Source organism: Gracilinanus agilis, chromosome 2 (genome assembly GCF_016433145.1).
Source record: "Gracilinanus agilis isolate LMUSP501 chromosome 2, AgileGrace, whole genome shotgun sequence".
Lineage (NCBI taxonomy): Eukaryota > Metazoa > Chordata > Mammalia > Didelphimorphia > Didelphidae > Gracilinanus > Gracilinanus agilis.
The window spans coordinates 270,698,535-270,711,086 of record NC_058131.1 but is presented as its reverse complement, the minus strand read 5'-3'; the positions used below and the strand labels follow the sequence as shown (position 1 = coordinate 270,711,086).

Below are 12,552 nucleotides of genomic sequence, written 5' to 3'. Positions count from 1 at the left end.
TACCTCCCCCCCCATCCCCCACCCCCCGGTTTCTTCCTCTGATTTGGCTGGTTCCTTCCAGAACCTCCAATTTAAGGAGGAGGCTCAGGCCAACTGTGTCTTTTGTTTCTCTCCAGGCTTCACTGAATCTCCCCAAGACTTTCTCTTATGGCTCTTCCATGAGTAACTTTACTCCTTCCCCCCTTTTCAGCTCCTTTGGATGTGTTGTCTTCCCATATTAGAAAGTATGTTCTTTCAGAGCAGGGATGCTTTCTGCTATTGTTTGTATTCCAAATGGAATAGTACAGTGCTTGACCATAGTAAATTCTTAATAAATATTTGTTGACTGTTCTCAGTGATTAGCACAGTGCTTTGTACCTAGTAAGTGCTTAAAAAACATTTGATGGAATTCATCTTGCTTTATAATTACTTGAGAGCATTTCCAGATCCCCTATTAGCCTAGAAGTTCCCTAAGAGCTGGAATTGTGTCTAACTTATGTTTAAATCTCCCCCAACACTTTTCTGAAACAAATTGAATTGCATTAGATATTAGGTAAAAAAAAAACACTCCAAAAATTGAAAGTACTAATGAAAAGTTTTTTTAACTTGGGCTAACTGACAAGAGCTGGAATAACACCTTTGTGTACTTTAAGCAACAAAATGGTCGTTTCACTATAACTGTTTAATGGATTGAGTACTGAGCTTTAAGTTCAGAAAATCTGGGTTCAAACCCCAAATCTGATACTACCTGTGTGACACTGGGCAAGTCCCTTAACCTCTATGGGCATCAGATAACTCCCTAGAACATACCTACTATGTTCTATACAGGCGGGGCTATCTATGTTGGTGGAGAAAGTCCTTAAAGTGAGGAAATCACAGATCCTTCCTATATATGCAAATTTTCAAAGTGATCCTTATTTAGATCATTATTTGTTCTCTCCCATTCCTTGATTTTCTCTCCCCTGTAAAGTTATGGATCAATCCCTAACCCACCTGCATTTCCATCCACAAAGGCTCCCAGACTCAATTTGTAGTTTTCAGTCTCCTCAGCAACCTGGAATGACCTGTACTTGGCAAAGTGGTGATTGTGTTCAAAGTCTTGGAGGTCGATTCGGAGTTCACTATCATCTGAATGAGAAAGTTTGACAGTATCTCATCTATCATGACTCATCCTCCTGGGGCAGTGGAGATTAAGGGAATAGAGTTTAAGTTACTGGGAATAAGAACAGACTACCAAAAGGAAATCCTTTCCCTCCTTGGCATCTTTCTTCATCTCCCTTCATCAGACCTACAATAGTTGGAGAGATCCTGGCTCAGAGAATGGGAAATAAGGGCAGGTCTTATGCAACAGTAGACTTGGAGGAATTCTGGGATTAAGTGAAAATTCTAGTGTCCTGCTAAACCAGAACTAGGATAAGACACTTGGCATCTTAGATCAGATTTGAAAATGGTATTTCAGGTTGTTACCAACATAGGAGGAAGATCTGAGTCCTCACTGTATAGAGGAGAGAAGAGAGTTGACTAATGTCTATAGGCCCCAGAAGGCAAAATTTTCTAATCTAAAAATGTTCGAATTTATTTTTAAAGAGCAATAAATTGGGGGCAGCTAAGTGACTCAGTGAATTGATAGCCAGGCCTAGAGAAAGCAGGTCCTGCATTCAAATCTGACCTCTAACACTTCCTAGTTGTGTGACCCTGGGCAAATCATTTAACCCCCATTGCCTAGCTCTCACTGCTCTTTTGCCTTGAAACCAATACACAGTACTGATTCTAAGACAGAAGGTAAGGGTTTAAAAAAAAAAGAACATTAAACTATATTCCTTGTTTTGTCTCCATACATATTTTGCCTTAGACAGTCCCTTGCCTAGTCTTTGTCCGGGCTTAGCTCAGCCTCTCCATTTGTTAGCAGGGAAAGCCACTCCCCAGATGGTCAGGACCATCTAGCTTCACTAAGGATTTTCCCAGAATGCAGCTGTCCCATTACTTCTCCCTGGTTCCTACTGATCAGCTTTTTTGGGTGGACAACCAAGGAGGAGTCTAGGGATCCAAAGTCCTCCCCATCCCACACCCAGAAAGAAAGCAGAAACCAGGCTGCTCTCCCCTGAGATACCCTGAAACCTCACCCTGAGCTGTCAGCAAGTGAAGATTATCATTTCCCAGCCAAAACTCCCCCAGTCTGCTGCCAAAGCCCTTCTTGTAAGCAGCCCAGGATCGGAAAAAGTTCACAGACCCATCAGCTCGTCTCTGGAAAACCTGTGAAAAAATAGGAGCCCCCCCCAACTCCAAATAAATGCTCCTGCTTTCCTTTTCCCCTCTCCCCACCAAGGACAGGATGAAAGTATAAGCACCTGATACTACTAGCATTGATCCCTCATGAGCAGGTTTCTTATCCTTGCCCTCCAGTGGAAGTCAGTCCCTTGTATGGGATGATTGCCTGTCTCCTCAGAGCTCAGCTAGACCTGGCTGAGGCATAGTTTGGATCATACATAGAGAGAATGGTTTAGCTGGTTTCCTAAAGTTCATGGTTTTAACCCTAGGTCCAAGCTAGCCCTCCTCACTGTGAACCAGGCTCAGTGCCCAGCACTACCTCACAGTGGTCCCTGGTTCTCTCTCCTCATTGACAATGGAAGCCTCCTCTTCTCTTCTTTAGCTCTCAGGCCATCCTCCCCTTTCCCTCTCAGACCAGCTTGGATGTGGGTGGGAGTAGAACTGAGACTCCAGGTCAGTACTGCAAACTGGGCTCTTAGAAGCATCTGTTTCCTGAGGGACTTGGCAGGGCAGAGCAGCAGGATAGATGCACCAGATGAGCGGGGCTTGTACTCACAATCCAGCCCCCTCCATCAGTGTTCATGTCACACAGCACAGTAAGAGGCTTGCAGTCAGAGAGGTAGATGGTATACCAGCCACTGAGGACATTCCCCCTACCCAACAATTCCTTACAATTTCTTGCTCCTGAGAAGACAAAGAGTTAGATGTGCACGGCCACTTCTCCCACATCTCCTATCCCTCCAATTTTGGGTGCCAGGGGGAAGGCCTAGGTAGGAGAAATGTTGGGGGCAGGGGGAAGAATGAGCAGGTATTAGAGAGCAGGAACTTATTAGTGCATCCCTTTGGGTAGTGGAAGCCACAGGCTGACAGTGTCTCCGAATTCCCTAAGTTCTTTGGACATTTAGGTTGGTTCTTCTCTGGAAATGGTAAGGAACTGGACACATCTGAACCTCTGACCCAGCCTTCAGGTGCCAGACCTGAACAGTGAGAAATGAGCACCTGGGTCAAGTTGGAGGGGTAGGAAATCAGGGGAAACAATCACCTGTCTTGCACAGCTGAGTTTCCAGTTCCTTCTCATCTATACATGGGAAGAAAAACAATCAAGTGCTTAGAAATCAGGACCCTCATTTGCATTTGCCACTTGGGTAGATGACTACATACAATATAATAACAAAATGCAATGCCACAGACATTTCTTAAGGACCTACTATGAACAGAGCACGAAGAGGCAAAATTTTAGATAATAATAGCTAGCATTTAAATAGTGCCTTAAGGTTTGCAAAGAGCTTTAAAAATATTACTTCTTTCTTACCTTCACACCAGCCCTGGGAGGTAATGGCTATTATTATTTCAGATTTACACATGAAGAAACTAAGACAGAGATCAAATAACTTACCTAGTTAGTAAGTGAGGATGGATTTGAATTCAAGTCTTCCTGACTTTAGTGCTCTAGTCATCTAACTCCACAGCCTATGTTCTTTCCACTGTACAATCTTGTCCTCTGAACCAATGTTATTTTCATCCCTCTAGAATAGGATCCATAGCCCATAGGCCAGTCCTCCAGGGTACAAGTTAACAATTTGGCTTTGCTCCCACTATCACCAGGGCAGCTGGTTGGTGCCATAGATAGAGTGCCAGGCCTAAAATAAGGAAGACTCATCTGGCCTCAGACACTTACTGGCTGTGTGACTCTGTTTCAAGTCATTCGACCCTGTCTGCCTCAGTTTTCTCATCTATAAAATGATCTGGAGAAGGAAATGGTAAGCCACTCTAGTATCTTTACCAAGAAAACCACAAACTGGGTCATGAAGAGTCAAACACAATTGAGCAACAAAAACAACCACTGCATACACTCCATTGCAGAGTCCCAGGTTGAACAAAGGGAGATCAGGGTAGTTTTGTTCCCAAGTGTTTCTGCCCCCTCACAACTCAAGAGGATTGCCAGTATCATGGCAAGGATGGGTCTATGTAAGAAGCTCCCCAGTTCTTGTCTTTCATCTTTTAGACATGGAGGGCACCATGATCTCAGGACTGTTCCCCTTCCACCATAACATTTTATCATCACAATTATTCCCAAAGCTAAAGGTCTAGATGTCCCCCTCTCCTCTCTCTATACACCCAAACACACACAGACAGAACTCTATACCCAAGACCAACACTGTCTGGGAAAACTGTTAGTATTATCTCCTGCCTCAAATGATCTTCAACACCATAGTAGAAAGAATGTGAGACTTAGAGACAAGAAGTCCTGAGCTCAAGTGCTGCTTCAGACATTAACAGATGTGTGACTCTGGGCAAGTCTCTGAATCCATCTCATCTTGTTTCCCAATCTATACAATTTGGGCAATAATAATAAAAGCTCCTACTCCTCAGAGTTTTAAGGATCAAATAAGACAGTATATATAAAGCTCTTTTCAAACCTTAAATAAGAGCTATTGTTATCTATTTTGATATCTTTCCATGTTACACCCTCCCCCCTCCCCCGCCCAGAGAACATAAACTCCCTGAGGACAGGAATTGATTTTCATTTGGTCACTGTAATGGGGATAATTATAATTTTCTCTACCACCCCATCAACCTGCTCTAGGGGCACACCTCCTATCTCTAGAGATGGTTACACTTAGAATTTCCATTTTGAAAAAGCTCCTTCAGTAATGTATTACCACATCTTAAAATCCTTATCATCAAAAAATTCTTCATATCTAGTCTTAATGCCTCTATATTTCAAATGCAGGACTGAATGGTCCTGGTGTGATCAATAGACCCAAAGAAATAGAGCCTTACCTAAGCTTCCAGGCATCCCAGGATCCCCTTTGTCTCCTAAGGAAAGAAACTGATTCAGAACTAGACAAGTAGCGCAAGATCACAGACTCTTATTAGGGTCTAATAGAGGAGAATTGGCACTGGCTAGTTTCTGAGTGGAACAAATAAGTTGGCATTGGCCATTTTCTGAGTGCAATCTATTAACCAAAGTAGGAACTGACTGTTGATCTGTAAAGACTGTCATAAATACGGAGATTGCCTAAGACGCTAGCCTGGTGGGTCTTCCATCCAGAGTCTTCATTTCCACAGACTTAATTAAACACAGTTTGCTTTCTAGAAACTCTTTAGCTAGGTTAAATGCTGGATCCTTAGCTTTATCATGTGCCTAGATCATCAGAGTAAGTTAGGGGGAAAGAAAAGGGGCTCTCTTTGGCACAACTTTGTTTCTGAGGCTATAAAGTTTTCCATGGCTGGGTTCTGAGGAAAGACTGAGGTTTTTGTGCTAAAGATCTACCAGTCACATGAACTCTGGACTTTGGATAGGAAAGTCATGTTTTTCCCATCAGAGAAGTTTAGTCTCAAGAAGTGAAGAATCCAATGGGAACCCTAAGGAGATCCCCCTCCCAGCTGCTACTCAACAGAAACACATTGATGTTTCACCTGGAGTTTGTTTGTCTTCTTTTATCTTTCTCTTACCTTTGGGACCCTGTGTTCCTGACTCTCCTGGGCTCCCTGGAGGGCCTCTTTCCCCTACAAATCCCAAAAAAACAAATGTTGAAAATACATCTCCCCAAAGATGTCTCCTCTAAGCTCCATTCTCTCCAACATTCCAAAAAGCTACTCATCTAGCTCAATGCTGAAGGCTTCCATGCAAAGTTTCCTATGTGGTCAGCAGCCCCCAGAGAGGTTACAAGCTTTGTTCTCTGTGCTGGCAGATGCTTGTGGAAAACTACGCATCTGCCTGGGGGGATTTCTAAAACTGCTCAGAAATTCATAGACCATGGCTGTACTACCTACTGACCTAAGAATAAGCTTAAAAGGCCTAAATCCTGTGCTGATTCTATTCATCTTCTTTGTAATTCTGTGAAGTCCTGGATTTGAAGTCAGACATCCTGAATCCTGGTCCTGTGCTTTATGACCTTTTGTAGGTCACTTAACCTCTCTTGGCCTCAGTTTCTTCATCCATAAAATGAAGAACTCATAACACTATCATGGATTTAATTGGAAGGGTTCTTTGAGTAAGAATCCTTTGTTCTGAAGTTTTGCTTTTCTGCTTAAATCTCTTTTCTCACCCACCAAAAATAAGGAAAGCACATGCAGATAGATAGCTTTCCCTGGGCTACTTTCTCCTTTTTTTGCCCTTCTTATACAGATGCCCTCTTCAAGGTCAGTCTTATGGGTAAATAATTAAAACATTGGGTTGGAATTTTAGTTCCTGCCAACCTGCCTAGCTAAATTTCTAAATCTGCTTTTAAAGCCTATTTCCTATTACACCAGGTAAGGAAGATTTTGCCTTGAAACTATTAACAATCCCAAGTTCAAAGTCACTGGGAGGCCATATGTACAAAAAATATCTTTAGCTGCTCTTTTCATAATAGCAAAGAACTGGAAACCAAGCAAGTATCAATCAAGAAGAGAATAAAATTTTATGCATTTTGAAAACTTAATTCTGAGAAAAGATCCATAGGCTTCAGCAGATTGGCAAAGGGTCCAGAACACAATAATATTGCATTATAAGAATAAATCGACAAACAATTAAGTACCTACCATATGCAAGGCACTGTACTATGTGCTGAGGACACAAAAAAGAGACAAAAGACAGTCCCTGCCTTCTAGAAGCTTACAATCTAAAGAAATAGTTCCAAAGAAACTGAGATTTCTATGAATTGATGTAGGTAGAATGAGTAGAACCCCAAGAACAATTTATACAATAATAATCACATTGGTGAACAACTTTGAAAGGCTTAAGACCAACCACAATTTCAAAAAAATAGTGACGAAGTATGTGGCCCATTTCCTGATAAAGAGATGTTGGGCTCAGGGTATAGAACAAGAGACACATTTTTAGGCATGGTCAATGTAGGAATTTCTTTTTCTTGCCTATACTTACACATTACAAGCTTTTTGTTCTTCCTTAAAGTGGGGGGAGAAGGAAGGAGATCAAAGGGAGAGAAAAATGCTTCTTCATGTAAAATACTGAAGTTAATTTAAAAATAAAAGATGAAAGGAGGTAAAAATAAAATGTTGCTTTGATACACCTCCAAAGTAGGCATGGCTGTCAAGGCTTTTCTACCTATTCTCCTCTGGACCTTCTCTAAGTCTGAACAAAGGAAGAGAACAGGAAACAAGTGAAAAAATATTTTTAAAAACATATCCTTCCTTTTAATATTAGGAAAGTTCACCTAGGACATGATCCTTCACCCACTTGATATCTACATTGCCATTTTCTTTGCACAATTATAAGGCTTTCAGAAATTCTGATTTACTGGGTTCCATGTGCCATGTGAACATGGGGAAAGACCATCTGTTGAAACAACCTCAATTTCTGTTTTCAATCCAAAACCCTAAACTTCTGACTTGCATGATTCTGTCCTACTTCCTCCTCTGTTCCTTCTTGGGAGAAAAACCACTAAATAATTCAGTTAAAAAAACAGCTTCTATTGTTTCACATATTTCTCACAAAATTCCTTACAAAATATTCTGAGAAAGTGTTTATTATGCCAGTTCCTGGCAGAAGCCAGGTTTGAGGGCATTAAGGGATTAACTAGTCATTGCTAGGCAAAGTAAAGGATAATCTTTAGCCATTCGAAAATAAATACAAATCAAATTGTATACAAAACAAGTACAAATTAATTTGTATTCAAAAATAAGTACAAATTAATGTATATAAATAATTTAATGGAGGAAGGGAGTAAGTAACTTAGATGTGTGGTTGCCAAAGAAACTCTTTCCTGCATGAAACAAAAAAAGACAGAAACAGGGAAAGATGTATTAACATATAGTGCATAGCTCCTTGACTTTTTCTACTTTTTCTCCTAGCCATGAAGAATATTGGTACTGGGATATTAGACCTTGGAATATGTATGAATAGTAGGGTATTTAGAGAGTTAAAAGTGGGAGAGTTTTTCTCAGAACAAATTGAAAGCAAGTTCTACCAAGATAGTTAGGCCATGGGGCTCTCTCAGAATTAAAAAGGAGAATGTTAAAGAAGATATTTCCCCCAAAGAACAATTAATTGAGGGATTTTCGTAATATATAAAGCACATAGAGTACACAGAGATAAGGACTAGACTTGGAATTTCATTGGAATAATAAATTCCAGGATGAGGAAACTCAGGTCAGCAGCTTCTCTGCATATATATAATCATTGAGAGATTAAGTGACCTGGTAAAGGTCACATAGCCAGTATGTTTTGGAAGAAGGTCTTAAACATAGAATTTTATGACATCAAAGACAAATCCTCTATTATCCCACATTGCCTATAACATGTCTTATGCATACAAATGTAAATTGATGACTATCCATCATTTTAATTGCATTAGATCTTCATATGAAAAAGAACCACCAACTGATAAAAAAATTAATAAATTTGCTAATCTGTGCTGTTATTCAATCATTTCAGTCATATCTGACTTTTCATGATTGCATTGCGGCAAAGATACTGGAGTGTTTGCCATTACCCTCTCTAGCTCATTTTAGAGACTGAGAAACTGAGGCCAACAGGGTTAAGGGACTTGGCAGGGTCACATAGCTAACAAAGGTCTGAGGGAAGATTTGAACTCAGGAAAATGACTCTTCTTGACCAAAGGCCTGATTTCTGTCCACTGAGCCACCTAGCTGCCCTAATCTGTACCCTCTCAATCATCAGAGAAAACCTGGCTAATTGGCCCATGCAATATAACCTAAAGCAGCATTACTAACTCATTTACATAAACTAGAATGATAGAAAGGTAAAGTGCCTAGAATTCTGAAATAATCCACTTCTGAATTGTTGGCTGGAGCACCAATAAACATATCACTCTTTCTCAATCTCTGTCAATACTTCTGTGCTTGAAAAGATACCTGTCATTCCTGGAGAACCAACTTCTCCTTTTGGACCAAGGGCTCCGGGAAGTCCAGGGCAGCCTTGAAGGATAGTGAGCTTTTCAGAAGCCCCAAGGCCCACAATCTTCACATCTGCAAAGAGTTGATCATAAATTTAGCAAGCATTCTTTAACCTGGGCATTCTATACAGTAGTGTAAAGTCATTGTCCTACACTTCCATCAATTTATTTTTCAGTGCCAATTAAAATAGAAGGGATAAAAGAAATAAAGTCATCAAAGTTTCAATTTGTTGTTAGTTATATCCAGCTTGAGTTTTTCTAGAGTGTTTTGTCATTTCCTTCTCCAATTCATTTGACATATGAGAAAATTGAGGCAAACAGAATGAAGTTGTCGTGTCCCCCCAGTCTTCTCTTCTTTAGACTAATACTTCAGATGATCCTTAAATGACACGAATTTAAAGTTCTTCACCATCCTGGTTGCCATCCAGCTTAACAAAGTCCTTTCTAAACTGAGGCACCCAGAATCAAACATGGAACTTGTATAAATGGAAATTTTGTATCCTTCAGACTTCATCTCCCAGAATTCTTCCCTCATCCCAAAATTCCCTTTTCCTTTCTGTTTACATGCGTCTCTTACATTATTTTATTTTAAGTTTTGAGGAACGTCTCTCTTGCTCTCTCTTCCACATGAGTGGCTTGGGTGAGTGCTCCCTGTGTTCTCTAGCTCTCTAGTTAAATATTAATAAATCTTTATACATATTATACTTTGGAGATATTGATTATTAATTTTAAAATCTACAACTACAGATGGTGTCTGCTCTAGCCAGACCACCAGTGTTAGACCATTGCCTCCTTTCTAGAAGCCCAATATAACATTAGCTTTGGCTGCTATATTATTCTGTTGAGCTCTGCAATTCACTATCACCTTATCATAGGATGATAGATTGAAGCCTGGAATCTATCAATCGATAAACATTTATTAAGTGCCTATAAGGTAACATGGGCTGTTCTAGGTGTTCAGGATCCCAATACCAAAAAATTAGGCAATCCCTAATTTCAAGGAGATTGCATATTATTAGGAGAGACAACACATACACATAGAATAAAAACAAAATAAATACAAGGTAATTAGAGAGGAAGAGAATTAACAGTTGAAGAGATCAAGAAGGTCTTCATGGAGAAGATGGTATTAGAACTACATCATGAAGAAAGAGATATCTATTAGGTGGAAGTGAGAAGTAAATGCACTCCAGATCTTGGGGGGGCAATCAATAAAAAACATAGAGGTTATAAAAAAAGACAGAGACAGCCATATTGTGTATGATAAATAACAAAAAGTTCAATTTGGCTGTACCAATTGTACATGAAAGAAAATGAGATATATTAAGCCTAAAAAGACAGATTCATGCCAGGTTTTGGAAGGTTTTTGTAAGTTTAAAAAAAAAGAAATGTTTATATTTTATTCTAGAGGAAATCAAAGAGCCATTAGAGTTTATTGAGAAGGGGAATAATATAGTCACTTAATAAAAATCACTTTGTCAGCTTCATGAAAGATAGATTGGAGTGGGGAGGGAGACTTTCAGTAGAGACCAGTTGGTGAAAAATGAGGAAGGATGAACTAATGTCATGATTGAAGTAGTAGAAAGAAGTGCTTGATGTGAGAAATGTCTGGTTTGATATGTGGGATAAGGGAGAGTGAGGAGTTGAGAATAATATAGTAAGCTTAAAAACTCAGGAGACTGGAAGAATGATGCTTATACCTAGGATCTAAATAGAGAAGTGTGAAACAGGGGTAATTTGAGTAAGAAGATAATGTTCTCTTCTAGACATGCTGAGTTTGAGATATCTATGGGACCTCCCCTTTAAAGTGTCCAGTATGTTTATATGGGTATGTGATTTGGGGTTTTGGTTTTAAAAGATTACTCTATTACAAAAATTAATAATATGGAAATAGGTACCATGTGATAACACATGTATAACCCAGTGCAATTGCTTGTCAGATCTGGGAGAGAGGAAGGAAGAGAGGAGGGAGAGAAAATGAATCATGTAACCATGGAAAAATATTTAAAAATAAAAAAATAAAAAATAAAGTATCCAATACACAGTCGGTGATGGGAGAATGAAGCTCAGGAAAGAGATTGGGGCTAAATCTATGCATCTATGAGTATTTTGCATAGAGATGATAATTTAAATTATGGAATGTTGTTGATGAGGTCACCAAGAGATGGGAGGGAGAGAGGAGGCCTGAGGACAGTCTTCAGGCAAATCTACTGTTAGAATGTGTGTTATTGAACTGAACCAGCAAAGAGGACTGAGGAGGAGAACCAGAAGAGAGGAGTAGGATAAAAACCCAGAAAGAAAAGAATATCCAGGAAGAAAGGAAAGCTAACAGTGTCAAATGCAGAGGTCAAAGAGGATGACATCTGAGAGAAGACCATCAGAATTAGCCATTAGTGACCTCTATAACTTTAGAGAAAGCCATTTTAGTTGAGTGATGAAGTCAAAACCTTTAATGAGAAAGGTTGACAAGTGAGAGGAAAGGAAGTAGAGGCAATAAGCTTTTTCTAGAAGTGTAACTGAAAAGGGAAGAAGACATATAGGTCAGAATCTTAAAGGTCATGTCATTCAGAAAATTACCTTTTTTTTTTACCTGAGGAAATAAGCCATGAGAAGTTGATTGTCTCCTGAAGATGACCGAGGTAGTATATTGCAAAGACAAGATTTGAACTCATCTTCTGAGTCCAAATTTGATGCTATTCACTACTCCATCCTCTTATATTCAACCCAGTGTTCTAGACTTCAAAAATATTTTTGGATCTTGAATCTGTCAGTGGGTTAAATAAGTCTTCTGAATTTGTATTATCATTGGGTTCCATAAGGATGCTATCTGAGCCCTTATCTAAGTCATTGATCAATATATTAAGGAGATGAATCCAGGAGGCTTTGATGGGGGGGGGAGGGGAGGGGGGAGGATACAGGACCTGGTGACTGGTTGGATATGGGAGAAAGAAAAGGAAAGAAAAAGAGTGGAAAAGAATTCTAAAGTTTCAATCTACTCTTGAAGGTCTAAGAGAATAGCAGTTCCATTAACAGAAATGGGGATTATCTGTACTTGGGAGAAAGAAAGGGATGATTAATTTTACATATTTAATTTGAGGCAACATTGGGCCATCACCAAGTGGAACAGTCCAGAAGGCAAATGGAAATATGAGGTTGAAGATTGGGTGAGAATTTGGTACTAGGGGGTTTTGATTTAAAAGATCATCTGCATAGGATCAGTAGAATTAAATGACACAGGGGCAGGTAGGTGGCTCAGGGGATTGAGAGGCAGATCTAGAGACAGGAGGTCCTGGGTTTAAATGTGGCCTTAGACACTTCTAAACTGTGTGACCCTGGGCACGTCACTTAACCCCCCTTGCCTAGCCCTTACCTTTCTTCTGCCTCAGAACCAATACACAGTATTGATTCCAGAGGGGAAGGGGAAGGGGAGGGGGAAGGG

At 39.9% G+C, this 12,552-nt stretch overlaps 1 protein-coding gene across 1 annotated transcript in view; it reads right to left on the bottom strand.

The window, feature by feature from the left end:
• Positions 1 to 949: 949 nt before the first annotated feature.
• Positions 950 to 12,552, bottom strand: part of LOC123233604 (ficolin-2-like) — a 15,181-nt gene continuing 3,578 nt past the window's right edge. The window contains exons 2-8 of the mRNA XM_044659669.1: positions 9,073 to 9,186; positions 5,707 to 5,760; positions 5,032 to 5,067; positions 3,290 to 3,325; positions 2,804 to 2,931; positions 2,103 to 2,232; positions 950 to 1,107 (exon numbers count right to left, since the gene is read on the bottom strand). Of these exons, the coding sequence (XP_044515604.1) occupies positions 950 to 1,107; positions 2,103 to 2,232; positions 2,804 to 2,931; positions 3,290 to 3,325; positions 5,032 to 5,067; positions 5,707 to 5,760; positions 9,073 to 9,186 (656 nt within the window). The remainder of the gene's footprint in view (positions 1,108 to 2,102; positions 2,233 to 2,803; positions 2,932 to 3,289; positions 3,326 to 5,031; positions 5,068 to 5,706; positions 5,761 to 9,072; positions 9,187 to 12,552) is intronic.